General features: G+C 43.9%; 2 protein-coding genes across 3 annotated transcripts in view; one reads left to right on the top strand and one right to left on the bottom strand.

The window, feature by feature from the left end:
• setbp1 (SET binding protein 1) overlaps positions 1–3,823 on the bottom strand; it is a 39,921-nt gene extending 36,098 nt beyond the window's left edge. Inside the window, exon 1 of one of the 2 annotated variants that reach the window (XM_078250581.1) lies at positions 3,032–3,823. The gene's annotated coding sequence lies outside the window, so the exon portion shown is untranslated. The remainder of the gene's footprint in view (positions 1–3,031) is intronic. The other variant, XM_078250582.1, reaches the window with a different exon arrangement.
• A 10,796-nt stretch (positions 3,824–14,619) lies between these two features.
• The window catches only part of cdk7 (cyclin-dependent kinase 7), a 10,058-nt gene continuing 4,442 nt past the window's right edge, over positions 14,620–20,235 (top strand). Inside the window, exons 1-10 of the mRNA XM_078250580.1 lie at positions 14,620–14,744; positions 14,989–15,048; positions 15,140–15,173; positions 15,273–15,340; positions 17,587–17,655; positions 19,096–19,206; positions 19,296–19,414; positions 19,756–19,855; positions 19,957–20,043; positions 20,139–20,235. The exon at positions 20,139–20,235 is cut by the window's right edge and continues 53 nt beyond it. Of these exons, the coding sequence (XP_078106706.1) occupies positions 14,679–14,744; positions 14,989–15,048; positions 15,140–15,173; positions 15,273–15,340; positions 17,587–17,655; positions 19,096–19,206; positions 19,296–19,414; positions 19,756–19,855; positions 19,957–20,043; positions 20,139–20,235 (811 nt within the window). The 5' untranslated portion in view covers positions 14,620–14,678. The remainder of the gene's footprint in view (positions 14,745–14,988; positions 15,049–15,139; positions 15,174–15,272; positions 15,341–17,586; positions 17,656–19,095; positions 19,207–19,295; positions 19,415–19,755; positions 19,856–19,956; positions 20,044–20,138) is intronic.

Here is a 20,235-nt window from a genome sequence, read left to right as displayed (position 1 = left end):
CTCTCTCTCTCTCTTACACACACAAACACACTGACACACACACACACACACACACACACACACACACACACACACACACACACACACATACACACCTCAACTAGCCTCAGACAGCAGGGTGATTGTAAGAGGCTAGACCCACTGCATAAATAGCTTTATTATGTTCTCAAAACTACCAGCGCTAACCAGCTTCTCTCTCAAATAGCATAAGGTTATTCCCTGTGAATGAGACACTCCTCCAACATTTTGCCTTGTCCTTTGAAAACAATTATGATAACGAATTGATAATGGAATACAGATGGACAGAACAGAGATGGTGAATGATACAGACACAGACAAAACAGAGGTAGTGTCTGAGTGTGAGTGAGAAACAGACAGAGAGAGAGAGATAAAGAGGGAGAGAGGGATGGCAGCAGAAACACAACCTTTTAAGGCTGCATACCCAACAGCCCCAGTGCCTGAGGTGGACTCACAAATAGTTCATACACACATGCAGACAGATGTGCACACACACACACACACACACACACACACACACACACAGGCACACCCATTTACACATCCACAAGCACACCAAACGCCCATGTGATTGCACAAGGTGAAGAGTCTCTCCCCCCCCCCCCCCTTTTCTTTGATGTGAGGGTGTAGTAAAGGCTCGGCCATCCCTGGCTGTAGATCTCAGAGGGATGATGAACATTGTCTGTCTGCCATTTTCATTTTTCATTTATCTCTTTTTATCTTTTATTCCAGCCCTCTAGTGAAGGGGCAATCACGTAAACCAATGTATCTAGAAGGATCCAATCTTTGGTTGGAGACAAATCAAAAGGAATGGCCTCTGCCTTTTAATACTTCCAAATCCAGTGGGCACGAGCATGAGTTTTTAAATTGGAAGTCTATTAGTCCTCTGCCTCAGAGCAGAGAAAGGTGAAGGAAGCCATCTTTTTAGCCTGTCCACATCAAAGAGCGTATATGAAATACACTATGAAATAATTGGATTTGAAATACAGAATAAAACCCTTTCTCTACCCAGTTCAGCATGGATGGCACAAGCATGTGTTCAGCTGTAGGGCAGCTAGAACAATCATAAAGTACCATGTGTGGGACAGCCATAATAGAAAATGATGGCCATGCAGGCGCTCTGTGCAGTCCCACATGCACACACTCCTCTGGATGAGCCATATGCCAGGTAGCACTAAAACCATCCTCACCTAACTATCCCGCAGAAGCAGATGAATGTTAAACCATTTTAACTGCAGCAGAAGCCACAAAATGGCTGTCAGCAAAAACACCTCCCCTTCTCCCCAACTGTCTTCCTCCTTCCACTCACCTCACCCCCTCCCCAAACCTCTGTTCTCTCCCCTCTTCTCCGTGCTACCTCTTTCCTTTACCCTCCACCTTCTACCTCTCCCTCCCTCCCTCTTTCTGTGTGCTCTGCCAAAAGGTGCTCCAGTGCTGATATTCTGTTAAGAGAGCCTGCCAACAGTTAGATTTGTCCTTGGATGGCGTTCACATTCCCTCCTCCCCCTCTGTGATCCTACTTCGACCCGAGGTATCCAGCTCAGAAGGGGATACACCTAATCGATTTCTCATGCTTTATTTTAAGGTGTCATGGGCATCTCATTACTTAATAGGGGGTTTAATAGCCTGCTTCATACTTTTACGCCACAAAAACACTGCCAGAGTTTCAACTCCCCCAAACCTGTTAACAAGACAAGATCGATGGTTCCCTCAGAGTCTAAATCACCTCTATTATCCATCCCTCAACCCCATTTCTTTCCATCTAGTCACGCACTTCTCTCACAATTGCCTCTCTTCTCACGTCCTTGTTCTTCTTTTTTCATCCAGTGCTCATTTCCACACCTTCAATCCCATATATCCTGGAGACCTGACTATTTTTCCACACTTTCCCTGACTCATCCAGGCTTGTCTATTTATCTTCTGGTGCTGTGGTTGTGACTGAGGTTTCTGGGGACTGCTGATAACAGTGGCATACTGCCATTCACTTTCACCACTCACCTTCCTCCACACAGCCAAAGCACGGCCACCACTTTTGGCCGCACCATTTCTGACATCCACCTGAAACTGATCGGCTATTGATAAATGTAACCAGAGCGGAGTAGCTTGGCTCTACCATGCCCACTACATGGAATTTGTATGTATGCTGGCATTTCTGTACTGTAGGCTATTGTGGCATGTGTAGACTATGTGCTACAAATTAAAAAAACTAAACAGAATGAAGGCAAAGTGAGGAATGAAACACTCCTGGCATACTTAGTATGCTTAACCTTGCAACTTCCACAGCACTTGACATCATATATGGCCAATTGTCTCTCTCCCAGCCTCTACCACTTGACCACAACAAGTTAAAAACCACATCCAACCACATAGGATAGGCTTCAGTTAAATGTGACATAACTCATGCAAGACTGAAGGAGAAACAACCATAGCTCGCTACATGTCATAGACTAGTGATGCTATGTGATGGACTATCATGTCAGTGAAGATGCAGGAGGTCCACCCAAGTAGAGAAAACATTTGAACTAAGAGCTTGAACAGCAGTGGTTGAGTTGATCTTTGATCAATGTGTAGTGGACACTTTACCCCATTGACCTAATTAGCTGTTTTATGTTACTGCGACCTAATTACCAAGGTATTACACAGTAATAATGGCTGGAGACTGAGTGGTACAGGATTGTTTGGGGTGGTCCGTGTCTACGTGCGTGAATGTGCGCGTGGTGCTGTGAGTAGCCTAGCTACGTCCACTCGTGCGTGAGTTTGGTCGGAATTTGTTGGCATGTGACTACAAGCAATTCGACATATTTCATGTCAATTAAAGACTAAAATGGCACAGACATAATATAAAAAAAAAAAACTGCATGTAGGTTAGGTAGCATGTAAAAAGCAAGCATGTAACGTTAAAGCAGACACACAGCTAGGCTATAGGCTAACATTTATAAAAGCATTAACACATTTATAGGAAAGGTGTATTCAGGTGTGGAATGTGGCCATGCAGTCAACCGGGGCTACTTACCCATGTCTAATGTTGTCACACACTCGGCTCTAACGTGTAAATATTTTATCAAGATCATTTACAATCCATTTAGATACATTTTACACAAGCGACGGATGGGATGACAGCCTCCCGCGGAGCTGTCAAACGGTGCCAGAATATATTTATATATATTTTTATTTTTTTTTGACAGAAAACCCCGAGGAAAATGGCGTCAACGGTGCTTTGGAAAGAAAAAAAAACGAAAATGGGATTTTCAGCCGATCTGATGACAGAAGCAAGGTAGCCGCACAGGGAGAAAAAAATCCAATCGCAAACTTGGCGCTTATGTCCAATTCCTCACATAAATAAGATCTTTAGAGGCTCTTGCGGATTGACTCGTGTGGTGTGGATCCGCGGCGGTGCAGAGTGCGTCTCCGGTGCCTTGCAGGATTGCTGGTCACTCGGGGAGCTGCACAGCGCTGAGATCCTTCGCAAATCCGCTACTCGGTTGGTAGGGGAGGAGGGGGGAGTAGGAGTAGGACTATTACTGCAGTCAAAACAAGCCCGCATCCGACTACAAGCCCAAATCCAGCGGGAAAATGTCAGCGGCAAAACCGCGCTTTCAGCCGCCAGTAGCCTACGGGAGACTGAGGAGCCGAGGCAGGAGACGGTGGTTTAGGTCGCTTTTCTTCGCCGGTTGCATTGGTTCAGGATTTTCTCTCTCACACTCTGTCTCTCTCTCTGCTTTTCCGATCGGTGAATGTCAGGTTCCGGAGCCTGGTGTCTGGTAATGATCTCACCCCGCAGACTGAAATCTCTCTGGCCGAGCAGAGCAGAGGAGAGCCGAGAGGAGGAGCGACATCGCCTCCACCTGGCAGCAAACACATTCAGCGCGTCTCCTTTTGCGACCTTCCCCTAATTCCCATGGCCTTCTCCTGTGGGACTGTAATGTAAAGGGTGAAAGCAACATCTGGCAAAAAGGCATGTTGTTTTGACTGAGTCGCTGCTGTTTTTTCAACAGGTTCAGATAGGCTTACCTACATAACTTTTATAGTGTCACCCTGAAATAGCCTAATTATTTACCTTTCAGTATTGGATATAAGTGTAAAAATGTCTGAAACAACGAAAATGTTTGATTGCCTTACAGAAATGATGTTAGACTTTGTCAAGGACAGTTCAACACTTGTGCTTTTTGCTAAAAAATAGTAATAGGCCTACAACATAACAATGAATGAAACAATAGATGCAAATTCTTCAAACAAGTAGCCTACATAAAATGGATGAATAACATCCTAAAACAGATTAAACTGGTGGTGATCACAAAATAGGCCTATATCCTACTCCAAATAATTCTGATAAATAGTTTTGAAACACTGACAGCGTGATCAGCTTTCCTGCAATTCCAAAACCGATTTAAAGTATGAGAAATAATATAATCAGGTGTTTCACTCTCTTCCTCTACAATAGAGGCAAACCTCTGCTGAGTCATTACTAAATACAAAAATCTTATCAGATGTTCTATTGCTCATCCTCGGGGGAGTTTTGGCATGAAACATTTTGCAAACCCTTGGGCTAACCTATAAATAATGTTTATCACGTCTGTCTTAATAGGAAATAGTTTGCCCATAAACCGCAACTATACTGGGATGACTTGAGATGATGTAATTTGACAGGCACGGTATAATTAAGCTCAATTTAACGTGTGTGTTCAGTGAGACAAAAGTTGCCACAACACACTTTTGCTTCAGAAGAAGACAAGGTGGGTGTGTGGGTGTGGTTGAGGGGATGAATAAAGGTAGATTTAAGTGTGTGTGTGTGTGTGTGTGTGTGTGGTGCTTTCCCCTTGATATGTCAAATTACAGCAGGGTGGAAAATCCACATCAACCAACCACCATTGTTCCATTACATTCATCATTGTCAGAGGTTGTGTTTATATATCGTGTCTACACGCAAACCTTGACCTTCCTTGTATGGAAAACATCCTTAAACATTAACAAGCAATGCAAATTATGTCAGATGACCTTTCCCTCTGGGTGCCCCACAGTTACTGTTACTCATCCCCGCTGTGTGTGTGTGTGTGTGTGTGTGTGTGTGTGTGTGTGTGTGTGTGTGTGTGTGTGTGTGTGTGTGTGTGTTTGTGCGTGTGTGTGGTGCGTGCCCACGTGTAAAGCACCCACTGGGAGGTCTTTCATTAGGCGGGGTGGTATTTGTGATTGTGTGCTCCGTAGCATGTAAACACTCAGCTGTGTTTCAAACTTGTAGTTAAAAATCTGCAATGCCATCCGTGGTTTGGGTCTTTTCACTTCCCATGCTGTGGCACATTGATTAGAATCCCAAAACGTGTTATTTGTATGTGTGTATCTGTGTGTATGTTAGAGCATTTGGGATAAGTGTGTGTATATTGTGTTTAGAGTCTTTGTTTCATTGGGGGTGTTTTCATAACAATGCCACAGCAACTCTTTATTGCCCATTTGCTCATTTCTCCACTTACGGTGCCAGTATTGTATTACTGCATGTGTGTGTTTGTGTGCATTTTACTTCTTTCTTTATGAGGACCAAATGTTTTGACCGAAGTTTTATTTAAAAAAAAATGTTTATATTTTATTTATTGTTCCTTGCTTTTATGTTGACTCTGGGTTGTTTCAGGGAATGAAGTTCAATAAGAAACTAGAGTTATGACTTGGTTCAGGGTTAAGCTGAGCTCTACATAGAAAATTAAATTAAATTAGGCTCACGGTTACTGTATAAAGACTACATTTAAATTTGGAGGTTGACGTTTGGGTTTTGGAGATGAGAAATAGAATTTGACTCTAACATAAATTTTAAGACCTCACAAATTTAGAATAACAAACGTGTGTGTGTGTGTGTGTGTGCGTGTGTGCGTGTGTGTGTGTGTGTGTGTGTGTGTGTGTGTGTGCGCACACGCGTGTGTGTGTGTGTTCCCATTTATGTGTGTCTATTGATTTGGGATGTGTGCAAGAATACAAAGAGACCCCTGAGAGTGAGGGGTCAACAGCTGCTCCCCAACAACCAATCAATTGCAGTGTATCAGTAAACATTACACACAGACACACATGCGCACGCACACACACACACACACACATGGACACATACAGACGGCACTCTGTTCTCGAATCTGTTGCCATGGATACCAGATACAGGCAGCCAAGAGGGAGCAGTTTTCCAGCTGAAACTGTAAATATTGAATTATGATGGGAAGGAAAGAGACGGCAGTGCAGGGCAACGTTCCTGCCTGAATGATCTAAATATCGAGATAATCCTTTCATCTCTATTCACCACTACAGGAAATCTGGTGCATCATTCATGTTCATCAAGTTCAACATAAAAAAGATCAATCTGTCCTTAGGATTGAGACATTTATCTAACTCTCTATTACAGACTGAGAGCTGCCCCCATTCCTTCATCTCTCCCTGCCTTTTTGTCTGGAAGATCTTCCGTCCCTCAAGTGGGATGCAAAGTAAATGCCCCATGCCTGACTTGCAATACATAAAAGTGAATCTCATTCAATCCACTTTACCAAATGCTGAAGCTCAAATGTGGCAACAGTTCCTCTGTGGTTTCATTGATGGGGAGAACGGAGATTGAGATGAAGAAGTGAAGAAGGAGAAAAAATGATTAATAATGAATTAATAAATGCTTGCAAATGTTTTACTGTAAGTGGGGCCACTGGAGAGAAAGACTGAGAGAGGTAGGAAAGAGAGGCTCTGAAGGTGAATGTCAATAATTGGTTAACTGTTATTTATGAATAATATAAGCAGTGGAATCAGCAGAGCTTAAATAATAATACCACACTGATATTCATAACAAAGCTACAGCGCTTGACTGTGCCGGGAAAGAGAGCGGAGAGTCAATGCGCCAACCTTGAGCTGACATTGTGAGCAGGAGAGACTTGCGTTCAATCAATGAAGGGCTTCTCTCAGGGAGTCCACTAATCTCACCGGGCAGCAGAGGGTTCATCAGAGCTCAGAGACCCTTGGGACTGACAGTCAGGTAATGGGGTTAGCTGAGATAGAGGGAGAGGGAGTGTGTGTGTGTGTGTGTGTGTGCGTGCAGGAGAAAAGGTCTTTGCTGTGAGTAAGACAGTGAAAGCATGCACGGAACAAGCAATTGTGTGTGTAGCGTGCACTTGTGTTTTGCAGATACAGGTGTGCATAACAAAAGTGCATCTGTGTATATTGTGTGTGTGTGTGTGTGTGTGTGTGTGTGTGTGTGTGTGTGTGTGAGACAGAAGGAGTAAAGGCCATGCTGATAGACTGAGAAGTTAATGGGACGTGTGACAAGGTTGACTACTGAGGCCTCAGTGATCTGACTGGTTTAATTAAGTAAATGACCTCTTGGATAACACACTTCTATCTCCAGCTCCTGATACACTCTGATAAACCATATAACCAGAATGGCCTACTCTTCTCCCTCATTTACCTTGCAAAGACGACCCTGCCGTCTATCGTTGTATAAGACACATTCAGTGTAGCCGTGGCATCATGGGGGTTTGAATCCATCCTGGGACACATTTTACACATCCTCTCCTTGTAATCTCCAAATGTATTTCCCGAGTGTTAAATTAGACAAAAAAACTGAGTGTGTAGGCTGCATACAGCAATTGATTAAAACAGAACTGCTCAGCACACAGTGTACAGTCTCTCTGAACGACTAAAGGGGCCACCTGCCATTTGCACATGCAGTCATACTTGCATATACAATGGTACACACACACACACACACACACACACACACACACACACACACACACACACACACACACACACACAAACAAACAAAGGGAGCAAAAGAGTTATTGGAAGACTTTGTTCTCCATTTGGGGCTGAGATAGATATTCTTCTAATGAGAGCGATAACGACGTCTGAGAGGAGATGCAGACCACAACACAACAGCAACGCAGATGGGAGCTAAGACAACAACAAAGACAGCCCTAAATGCAGTTGACTGCGGACTCCCTGCTGGCTCTGTCTATCTGAAGAGATGACACTGTTCCCATCCCCCTGCTACTTATAGGGACATTATCATAATGTTGTCTCTGTATGAGCCCAGCTATCAAGTGGGCTCATCTTGAAGTCCTCCACAAGCCCCTGTGTATGCTGATGCGTCAGATGCTGGAGGAAGACAATGGTGAACAAAACAAAAATTCTGCCCTAATATTTATTCAAACTGACAGTTCTGGCATCTAACAATGCAACCCAGGACTGACAGCACCAATTTGATGAATCTCTGCGTAGGCTGTAAACAAACAGCAGTAAGGAAGATAATGATTGTCCTTCTGTTTGTCCTTCTGCTTTCTTATTGTCTTGTCACTACAGACATCTGCAAAGAATACATGTGAAATGGGAATAGTGAATCATGTTGTGGACTGTGAGTTGATGCAGTAAGTCACTGTCGGAAGTTGGATACATTTGGATTCAAATCCTGGCATATGCGCTATACTAAGGGGAAAAAACAAGCAACAGATCAAGAGTGGGAGCATATATTAGACACAAGAATAATGAATTATTAGTTCTCAGAAACAGATATTGTTTGTCACGGCTTGTGCGAACCTTCACACCTCAAACATCCACCCTACAACATCCTGTTGTGTTATAACTGTGCATGTGGTCAGATACAGCTGCATGTGTGTGGGCCTATGTGAGAGAGTCAGAAACAGAAACAAAGAGGAAAACTCCCTAGATGACAGAACACTGCCACTTCCCCTGAGAGTGAGTGAGTAAAACCAAGACAGAGACGTGCAGCAGGTGTGTTATACAGCACTGGCTGTGAAAGCGCTGAATCACTCTTCTCCTACACATTCAGTCAGTGTATAAAAGTTCCTTTTAAATTGTATCTTTCCGATGTATTGACCTGACAGAGGGCATATGTTATGGCTAAAATGTCAAATGAAGCAATGAATGACCACAATTTGAAATGGAGCGGTTACATCCATCCATCCATCCATCCATCCATCCATCTTCATCCGCTTATCCGGGGTCGGGTCGTGGGGGTAGCAGCTCCAGCAGGGGACCCCAAACTTCCCTTTACCGGGCCACATTAACCAGCTCCGACTGGGGGATCCTGAGGCGTTCCCAGGCCAGGTTAGAGATATAATCCCTCCACCTAGTCCTGGGTCTCCCCCGAGGCCTCCTCCCAGCTGAACGTGCCTGGAACACCTCCCTAGGGAGGCGCCCAGGGGGCATCCTTACCAGATGCCCGAACCACCTCAACTGGCTCCTTTCGACGCAAAGGAGCAGCGGCTCTACTCCGAGCTCCTCACGGATAACTGAGCTTCTCACCCTATCTCTAAGGGAGACGCCAGCTACCCTCCTGAGGAAACCCATTTCGGCCGCTTGTACCATGGATCTTGTTCTTTCGGTCATGACCCAGCCTTCATGACCATAGGTGAGGGTAGGAACAAAAACTGAACGGTAGATTGAGAGCTTTGCCTTCTGGCTCAGCTCTCTTTTACGTCTAGCGGTGCGATAAATTGAATGTAATACCGCACCTGCTGTGCCGATTCTCCGACCAATCTCCCGCTCCATTGTCCCCTCACTCGCAAACAAGACCCCAAGGTACTTGAACTCCTTCACTTGGGGTAAGGACTCATTCCCTACCTGGAGAAGGCACTCCATCGGTTTCCTGCTGAGAACCATGGCCTCCGATTTAGAGGTGCTGATCCTCATCCCAGCCGCTTCACACTCGGCTGCGAACCAATCCAGTGAGTGCTGAAGGTCACAGGCCGATGATGCCATCAGGACCACATCATCTGCAAAATGCAGCAACGAGATCCCCAGCCCACCGAACTGCAACCCCTCTCCACCCCGACTACGCCTCGATATCCTGTCCATAAATACTACAAACAGGATTGGTGACAAAGCGCAGCCCTGGCGGAGGCCAACTCTCACCTGAAACGAGTCCGACTTACTGCCGAGAACCCGGACACAGTTCTCGCTTTGGTCGTACAGAGATTGGATGGCCCTGAGAAGGGACCCCCTCACCCCGTACTCCCGCAGCACCTCCCACAGTATCTCCCGGGGCACCCAGTCATACGCCTTCTCCAGATCCACAAAACACATGTAGACTGGTTGGGCATACTCCCAGGCTCCCTCCAGGATCCTTGCGAGTAAAGATCTGGTCCGTTGTTCCACGACCAGGGACGGAATCCGCATTGTTCCTCTTCAACCTGAGATTCGACTATCGACCGAACCCTCCTTTCCAGCACCTTGGAGTAGACTTTACCGGGGAGGCTGAGAAGTGTGATACCCCTGTAATTGGCACACACCCTCTGGTCCCCCCTTTTTTAAAAAGGGGAACCACCACCCCGGTCTGCCACTCCTTAGGCACCGTCCCAGACTTCCACGCAATGTTGAAGAGGCGTGTCAACCAAGACAACCCCTCCACACCCAGAGCTTTAAGCATTTCTGGACGGATCTCATTAATTCCTGGGGCTTTGCCACTGTGGAGTTGTTTAACTACCTCAGCAACCTCCACCAGGGAAATTGATGCCAATCCCCCCTCATCCTCCAGCTCTGCCTCTACCATAGAGGGCGTATTAGTCGGATTTAGGAGTTCCTCAAAGTGCTCCTTCCACCGCCCTATTACCTCCTCAGTTGAGGTCAACAACGTCCCATCCTTACTGTACACAGCTTGGATGGTTCCCCGCTTCCCCCTCCTGAGGTGGCGAACGGTTTTCCAGAAGTACCTTGGTGCCGTCCGAAAGTCCTTCTCCATGTCTTCTCCAAACTTCTCCCACACACGCTGCTTTGCCTCTTTCACGGCAGAGGCTGCTGCCCTTCGGGCCCTTCGGTACCTTGCAACTGCCTCCGGAGTCGTCTGGGATAACATATCCCGGAAAGACTCCTTCTTCAGTCGGACGGCTTCCCTGACCACCGGTGTCCACCACGGTGTTCGTGGGTTACCACCCCTTGAGGCACCTAAGACCCTAAGACCACAGCTCCTCACCGCAGCTTCAGCAATGGAAACTTTAAACATTGTCCACTCGGGTTCAATGCCCCCAGCCTCCACAGGGGATGCACGAAAAGCTCCGCCGGAGGTGTGAGTTGAAAGTCTGTCGGACAGGGGCCTCCTCCAGACGTTCCAATTTACCCGCACTACCCGTTTGGGCTTACCAGGTCTGTCCAGAGTCTTCCCCCACCCCCTGACCCAACTCACCACCAGATGGTGATCGGTTGACAGCTCCGCCCCTCTCTTCACCCGAGTGTCCAAAACATACGGCCTCAGATCAGATGAAACGATTATAAAATCGATCACTGACCTTTGGCCTAGGGTGCTCTGGTACCAAGTACACTTATGAGCATCCCTATGTTCGAACATGGTGTTATAGACAATCCATGACTAGCACAGAAGTGCAACAACAAACAACCACTCTGGTTTAGATCAGGGAGGCCGTTCCTCCCAATCACGCCTCTCCATGTGTCTCCATCATTACCCACGTGCGCGTTGAAGTCCCCCCAGCAGAACTATGGAGTCCCCGACTGGAGCCCCATGCAGGACTCCACTCAAGGTCTCCAAGAAGGCCGAATACTCCGAACTCTTGTTCGGTGCATATGCACAAACAACAGTCAGAGTTTTCCCCCACAGCCCGCTAGGTGTAGGGGAGGCGACCCTCTCGTCCACCGGGTTAAACTCCAACGTAGCGGCGCTCAGCCGGGGGCTTGTGAGTATCCCCACACCCGCCCGGCGCCTCACACCCTGGGCAACTCCGGAGAAGAAAAGAGTCCAACCCTATCCAGGAGTATGGTTCCAGAACCAAGACTGTGCGTAGAGGTAAGCCCCACCAGATCTAACCGGTAGCGCTCCACCTCCCGCACAAGTTCCGGCTCCTTCCCCCACAGAGAGGTGACATTCCACGTCCCCAGAGCCAGCCTCTGCTGCCCGGGTCTGGTCCGTCGAGGCCCCTGACCTTCACTGCCACCCATGTGGCAGCGCACCCGACCCCAGCGGTTCCTCCCACAGGTGGTGGGCCCATGGGATGGAGAGATGTCCGCCACATAGCTTTTTCGGGCTGTGCCCGGCCGGGCTCCGTGGCAAACCCGGCCACCAGACGCTCGCTGACGAGCCCTCCATCTGGGCCTGGCTCCAGATGGGGGCCCCGGGCTTCCTCCGTGCAGGGTCACTTCATCCCTTCCTCGATGTTTCATAGGATTTTTGAACCATTCTTTGTCTGGCCCCTCACCTGAGACCACTTTGCCTTGGGAGACCCTACCAGGAGCACAAAGCTCCAGACAACACAGCCCTCAGGTTCATAGGGACACACAAACCTCTCCACCACGATAAGGTGATGGTTCCCGGAGAAGGCAGTTACAGTAAAACAGAAAGAGGAGGTCTAATGTACAATAGCCAAAATTGTTGGACACATTTTAGATATATTCTTGAGGAGAGCTGAAGGTTTTGACCGTATTATTTTCTCTCAAAAATGGCCTTTGCAACTTAAGATTTCACACTTTCATCAGATTTTGATCTTGTTTTTTGCATTTTGATGTGATATGCATGGTTTGTGGGTGGTGGTGGCTTAAAACATCTGATTGCCAGTTGTCAATGTGTTTAACAGAACGTGTGTTAGGCAGAGTGATGCAAGGAGGAAATGAACTGTTAAAACAAAAATACATCTTCAGGGACCACCTGAATGGCTTCCTTTTCATCACCTATAAAGACAACAGGCCAGGTTATTTACAATCAGTGTACAGTGTTGAATGAAGTGGCCACATATCACAGACACACAAACACACAGACACACAAACACACAGACACACACGCACACACGCACACACACATGCACACACACACACACACACACACACACACACACACACACACACACACACACACACCACGCCACACCACACACACAAAATACACCTAGCCTGCATTAGTTGTTTACTATACACTGTGTGAACCCTGTCCTGTCTTTCCAGCAGCAGGATGTGGTGGTGCGACACGTCCTTGCTCAACAACACCCACTTCCTATAAGTTTGATAAACAGCCCTGTGGTTTCACTTTCCTCCTGCCCGTCAAACAGAGGTACACACACACACACACACACACACACACACACATTCACACACCAGCCCAACAGCACCATCTGCTAATGTGACATATAACCAGAATGAGTTATTGTAATGTTACCCATGCTATCATGAGATTTACTGTGACAAACTGTATAAACGCCACCAGAATCACTTATGCCTCCATAACTCAGCTGCTGCTCTCCTCATCCACAGTCTCACAGAGAGACCGAGGGGAATGAGCACAAGAATGCCCTCAAATCATAACAGAATTAGAGAGGGACATCAATATGCCACATTTGTTTTAGAGGGAGTGATGTAAGTAGGTCTGAGTTATGTCCGCCACTGGACAGTTATGCTCCACGTTACAATAATGTAAGGCCGCCTGTGCGTCCCTAAAGGTTGATGATACAACACCAGTAAATATTTAGACTACTGCTAGACTCTTCTCTTCTCTTCTCTTCTCTTCTCTTCTCTTCTCTTCTCTTCTCTTCTCTTCTCTTCTCTTCATGGTTGCACGGGCACATACGGTCCTGTCAGTCACATCTGTGAGCTGTCAGGATATAAATGTGTATGCATCTGAGGGGAGAATGAGGGGTGTATTAGGCCTGCTGATCCTTCACAGTCCTCTTGTCAAACTTAACATGAAGTCAGTCAGAGAGAGAGAAAGTGTGTGTGTGTGTGTGTGTGTGTGTGTGTGTGTGTGTGTGTGTGTGTGTGTGTGTGTGTGTGTGTGTGTGTGTGTGTGTGTGTGTGAGAGAGAGGCAGGGAGGGTCAAAGGAGAGGAGCCATGGCTAATCCTGTGGGATGTGAGGGTATCTACTGTGTATGGAGATGGGATGTAGAGATGTGTTCAGCGGTGCATGGGTCACAAAACCTTCCTAACTGACAGAAGAGACTCCCAAGAGACAGATGTCAAACTGCTAACTGTTTTAAAAAAAAAAGGCAAACTGGAACATAACACTACTGCATATTGCATCATAACTGTGGAATGTTACAGGAATTTCAGACAGATAAGATCTGAGTTGAGATTTGTTTTTCTGTCATTGATTAAGAAAGCATACAAAGTGCAGTATGAAAAAGTATAGTACTATTATTACAGTAATATTCGTATTAGTTGTAGTATTAGTTGTAGAAAAAAACTCTCTATAATGTATAATATATATTGATTATAACATAAAAACAAAGCTATGAGAAAATTCCCTTTGAACCTAAAATTTAAATGACCTAATAACCTCACAATACAGCATAAGTTTACCTATTTGTTAGTAATTTGATAATAGATCAGATTTAAGCTTTATTTTTCTTTCATTGTTGTTATTGTTGGAATCCTACTAAATGTAATAACTAATAATAAAGTTTATGAGGAAAACCGACACTAAATCAAATTATACAGTAACCAATTGTGGCACGACATTCAAAATAGAAATTAGCATAAAACAATTCACTGTACATTTAAATAATATTATTATTGCTTATATAAACCTAGTTTACAAGTTGCTTTAGCGTTCTCATTGTTGGACAAATTGAACCGGTAGGTGACGGTGTCGGCCAATATAAAACCTCTTCTAACCCGGAAGAAGAACGTACGGACCTTTAACAAGACAGGAAGTGTCTCCTGATGAAACCTGAATGAAACTGACAGTTAGCTAGCTATCATGGCGCTTGATGTAAAATCCAGAACTAAACGATACGAGAAACTGGACTTCCTCGGAGAGGGTCAGGTAAGTGGAGACAAACATCAGAGATGTTGGTCTTTATATCTCTCTACTTTCTTCCTCTTGCAGTTCTGGCTCGATGTATAGGACGCATGTTAGCAAGCTAACAAGCGTTAGCTGGTTGTTAATGTCAACAAAGACTTGCTGATCCATGCTATTGTCCTTACAGCAGCTGCAGTGAAGGTGAAAAAAACAACATATTTGGTGTCTGTATTTTTTGTACTTATTGCTCTCTGTTTCTCTTCTCCAGTTCGCCACAGTGTACAAAGCGAGGGACAAAACGAATGATACCATAGTTGCCATTAAAAAGGTACAATACATTAGCATACGTTTGGACATATGTTAGCATTTGTATGCTATGCTGATGTTTACCACCAAATTGTTGTCTTTTTTTCTGGCAGATTAAGGTTGGCCACAGAACTGAGGCTAAAGATGGTAAATGCTGACTTCCCTGTTTATACCACACAGTGCAGTCCATTGTCATCAACCTGTTAATGATGACTAGCTAATATATATCCATTTTTTTATCAATAGGTATTAATAGGACTGCTCTTCGAGAGATCAAACTGCTGCAAGAACTACATCATCCAAACATCATTGGGGTGGGTAAAAATTAATTATGTCATCTGTTTGTATCTTCTAATTAATTCAATTACATTTTAATTATAGTGTCAAATCATAACAGAAATTATCTCAGGACACTTTACAGATAGAGAAGGTCTAGACCACACTCTATAATTTACAAAGACACAACAAATTCCCTAAGGTGGCAAAGACAAACTTCCTTTAACCTCGGACAGAACCTGGCTCTAGGTGGACGGCCAATTATAGCAGTGAGTAATGGAATCACATGATGAACCGTGGACATTACAGTAACAGTAAAGATAATTGACTATGATTAATAATAATGACAGTAGTAGTGGCCGTGGGCGTCAAGCAGGACCACAGCAGCAGATTCAGCCACGATCCAGGTGCCCCCACAATCCAAGGAAATCTATAAGGTGAGAAAGCACAAGGACTCCAGGGAAGAAGCTAAGTTAGTAACATGCAGTATTGGGACATGAATGCACATAGATGGAGAGAGAGAGGAGCTCAGTGTGTCAAGTCCCCTGGCAATCTAAACCTCTAGCAGCATAACTAGGGGTTGGTCCAAGGCAAACCTGAGCCAGCCCTTACTATAAGCTGTATTAAAGAGGAGAGTTTTAAGATTACTCTCAAATGTGGAGATGGTGTCTGCCTCTCGAACCAAAATTGGGAGCTTGTTCCACAAGAGAAGAGCCTGGTAGCTAAAGGCTCTGGCTCCCATTCTACTTTTGGAGACTCTAGGAACCTCAAGTAACTCTGCATTCTGAGGGTGCAGTGTTCTAGTGGGGTAGTAGAGTACCATGAGCTCTTTAAGATATATGTGAGGGATAATGTAGAGCGAGGCGGTCATTATAGCGAATACAACCCCAACCGGGTGATGCAGGTCTTGAATCAGCCTGAATTGGATTGGAGGACAGGCTCTTGCTCCATTTGTCCCCACTTTTTGCCACAGCTGATAAATTAACCAGACTTTTTTTCAACCAAGCCGTGTAATATATATATATATATATATATATATATATATATATATATATATATATAGTAGATCTTTGTAGGTGAAGAGGATTTTATATTTAATTCTGGATGTAAAATAAGCGCAGTGCAGATAAGCTAATACGGGAGAAATATATTTTTTCCTAATTCTTATCAGTAGTCATGCCCCAGCATTCTGGATCCACTGGAGAGTCCTTAGGAACTTTTTGGAGCAACCTGATAATAGGGAATTTTAATATCCCAACCTTGAAATAACAAATGCATGGACTAGTGTTTCTGCATCCTTTTGAGACAGGATGTGTCTAATTTTTGCAGTGTTTCACAGGTGAAAAAAGGCAGTCTTTGAAGTTTGTTTTATGTCCTTGAAATTGAAATTCTTTTATTAGGATAACCCCTTGAGATGTGCCATCTCGTTTTCAAGGGGGTCCTGAACAAAATACCCCAAAAAACATTGCACACATACCAACATGATACACAAAACAGAACAGAAACAAATAACCAAACGACAACAAACTCAAAACAGACAAGTCAAAATATAGCCAAGCATCACTGTAGAATGTCAGTGAGATTAAGTGGTTCAATAAAGAGAGAAGAGTGAGGAATAGGATGAAATTGGAGAGTGTTAAAGTCTACATGTACAGTTGGCATGAAAGTGAGTTGCCAAGGCATGTTTAAACAAGATGAAATGGAGCGAATATTTACTGGTAAGTTATTCCAGTCAGAAGGTGCTTTAAACATAACATTTTTTTTTCTATGGACTTAGAGACATTAGGTACTGAAAAGAAAAGCTGTACAGTATGTCTTAAATGATGAGTGGAGGAGAAAGGAACCAAAAACTGTTTTTAAATAAAAAGGATAGTTGAAATGAACACACTTCAAGACAAAGTGCAACCAATGAATCTGTCTTCTTATATATGGTGTGGGCATTAAAGGATATATCCTGATCAAAGATAACTCAGAGATTCCTTACGGTGGTGCTGGAGGCCAGGGCAATGCTGTCCAGAGTAGCTATATCTTTAGATAATGAGCTTCAGAGGTGTTTGGGGCCCAAGTACAATAACTTCAGTTTTGTCTGAGTTTAACATCAGGAAATTGTAGGCTATCCAGGTTTTTATGTCCTTAATGCATGCTTGAAGTTTTACTGATTGGTTTCCTATCTAATATGTTAATGGTATTACATGTGAGGAAAAAAATAATTAACTTTCTATATTGTAAGTATTCAACTAATTTGAACGGAGCATTAACATTTCGTCTGCTGTGGGTTTTTTAGCTGCTGGATGCCTTTGGACACAAATCCAACATCAGCCTGGTGTTTGATTTCATGGAAACAGATCTGGAGGTAAGACAGTTCCTCACCTTTTTGAAAACATCTCTTTCAGCCCCTCTGTGTCTTTCCAGGGATGGACAAAATAACATGAAACAATGTTATGAAGTCTCATTCAACAGCCCATTTGAAAAGCTTTAGTTCTAATTTAGATTTAATTAAATTGTAAGAGTTTGTGATCAGTTTACATTTCCATATTCATTTCTCTTGACAGGAATGTAATGGGGTTTTTTTTTCTGAGAACCTTCAATATTTAGAACAGCTTTAGTTGCATTTCCTGAATGTGTCCCCTAACTTCACTAAACTAACTACATTTTTCATAATATTTTTCAATATTATCAGCAAGTTACAGATTTACATGCCTATTCTCTTTCCACAAACTGCAACCTCAACGACTGATATAGAGTTGAATCAACACCTTTTTGAATTGGATCACATCATATTGTACAGATGTGTATTATCCATATACACTGTTTCTGTATGGAGATTCACATCACTCATTTATGGTTGTGAAATAACACAATGTTGCATTTCATTAGTGGGTCTTTATTACCTCACCCTTATTAGAGATCACGGAGAGAGCATTTAAAAGCTGGGTTTCATTAGTGAGTTCTTTTCCTCACAAATATCTACTTTGTGTGGCAACTGTGATAGGTATTTGTTTGCTGCTTTGTTCCGCTTCCAATCTGTGAACGGCTGAGCGGGCCAAAAAACAAACTAATAAATTAAGAGATTATGATTGAGAGGTGTAAGGTCAGATGACATACAGAGTAGCACAGAAAATATGAGCAGGATGACGAAGATAGCAGCGTGAGTGCTCTCATCTAACCATTAAGTCGGTTTCTGCAAGGTCACTGAGACGTTTATAGTTTTCCTCTTCTGGTTTGTTTTAGCATACGAGGCTCCAGATGGTCGGCCACCACCAATACATTTGACTTTAGTAGAACGATGCAAAACAAGATAAATACACTTTAAAAAATCAATAGCACTCCGTTCTTGGCTCTCACAATGAATTGATGCCATTAGTGGCTTACAGGCAGCAGACAGACATGAGGATGAAATATGATGCTCATCTTATAACGGGTGCTAAAAGACTATTTTTAGGCCACATGGTTAGATTTGGCTGTGTGAGTTTATCAACTACATATGTGCAATGCTTTTATTGCCAATTAAATTACATAGCAGGATACTAAAGTCAGTGTTTTTGGGGCTGCTGGAACAATGGAGATTCTGGGTGAGAGGTTGAATGCTGTTTAGTTTGGCTGCAGCTGTGTCTACTTCTTCAGAGATACATCCCAGTTGTCTTTAATTCTCTTATTTGTTCTGATAAGTGCCATTTGTTTTTGAATGTGTAGCCCAGAGACCTGTAAAACATTAGGTGATGGATGAAGATTATTAGTTGTCAGATATCCGGCATTATTTAAACCTCCTTTTGTCTTTTTTAATTTTTTTAAGGTGATCATCAAAGACACCAGCCTAGTCCTGACTCCGGCCAACATCAAAGCCTACATCCTCATGACTCTACAGGGATTAGAGTATATGCACCACCACTGGGTCCTACACAGGGTAAGGGCACTAATGCTCCACACACATACTGTACACACATATGCACACATACTGTCAATAACTCACATTTTGATATTTTGTATGTCCAGGATCTGAAACCCAATAATCTGCTGTTAGATGGCAATGGAGTGTTGAAGTTGGCTGATTTTGGTTTGGCCAAAGCATTTGGCAGCCCCAACAGAGTCTACACACATCAAGTTGTTACCAGGTCTGTGCTTATTGTATTAATAATACAAAACTTAGACTTATCTGCACATTCCCCTGTGTTTTTGTTGCACTCATTGGAAAACAGCTTATCTAAATCAATTTAGATAAATAAATCCTCATGTGCCTAATTTTATTAAGTTAAAAGACAAGTGTGACAACACATACTTTTAAATATAAATAGTTTAGACCCATGGAAATCTAATCTTCTCTCGGGTAAAGAATCTCAAGGTTTCCCAACTGTTCTAGTTAAACGGGCTTAATCTTTTTACTAGAAAAGTAACATACTGTATGCCTGTTTAATAGTCGAAAATGTAACTCTCTGTTTATTGATCCTTTTCCTAGGTGGTACCGCTCCCCTGAGCTCCTGTTTGGTGCCAGGATGTACGGTGTGGGTGTTGACATGTGGGCAGTGGGATGCATCTTGGCAGAGTTACTCCTTCGGGTACACAAACCTCACTTCAAAGAGATATTCATACAGTAACGGGGAATGTTTTTTTATTTGCGTATGCTTGCTAATGTCTCGGTATGTCTCTTTTGCTGTAGATACCATTCCTTGCTGGAGACTCGGACCTTGACCAGCTAACTAAGATCTTTGAGGCTCTTGGGACGCCCACAGAAGAAACATGGCCTGTTGGTATCTGTTATTTCCCCAGTGATGGATGATGTTTTTACTCTGCTTACATGTGAAGATCCTTGTGTAATTTGTTTGTCATATATATCTGCAGGGAATGAGTAGTCTACCAGACTATGTGTCTTTCAAAATATTCCCTGGCACACCTCTGGAACATATATTTAGTGCAGCTGGAGACGACTTACTAGAGC

The sequence above is a fragment of the Sander vitreus genome, chromosome 5 (assembly GCF_031162955.1).
Source record: "Sander vitreus isolate 19-12246 chromosome 5, sanVit1, whole genome shotgun sequence".
Lineage (NCBI taxonomy): Eukaryota > Metazoa > Chordata > Actinopteri > Perciformes > Percidae > Sander > Sander vitreus.
Note: the sequence above shows the minus strand (reverse complement) of the source record. Positions and strands in the feature narration are given on the sequence as shown.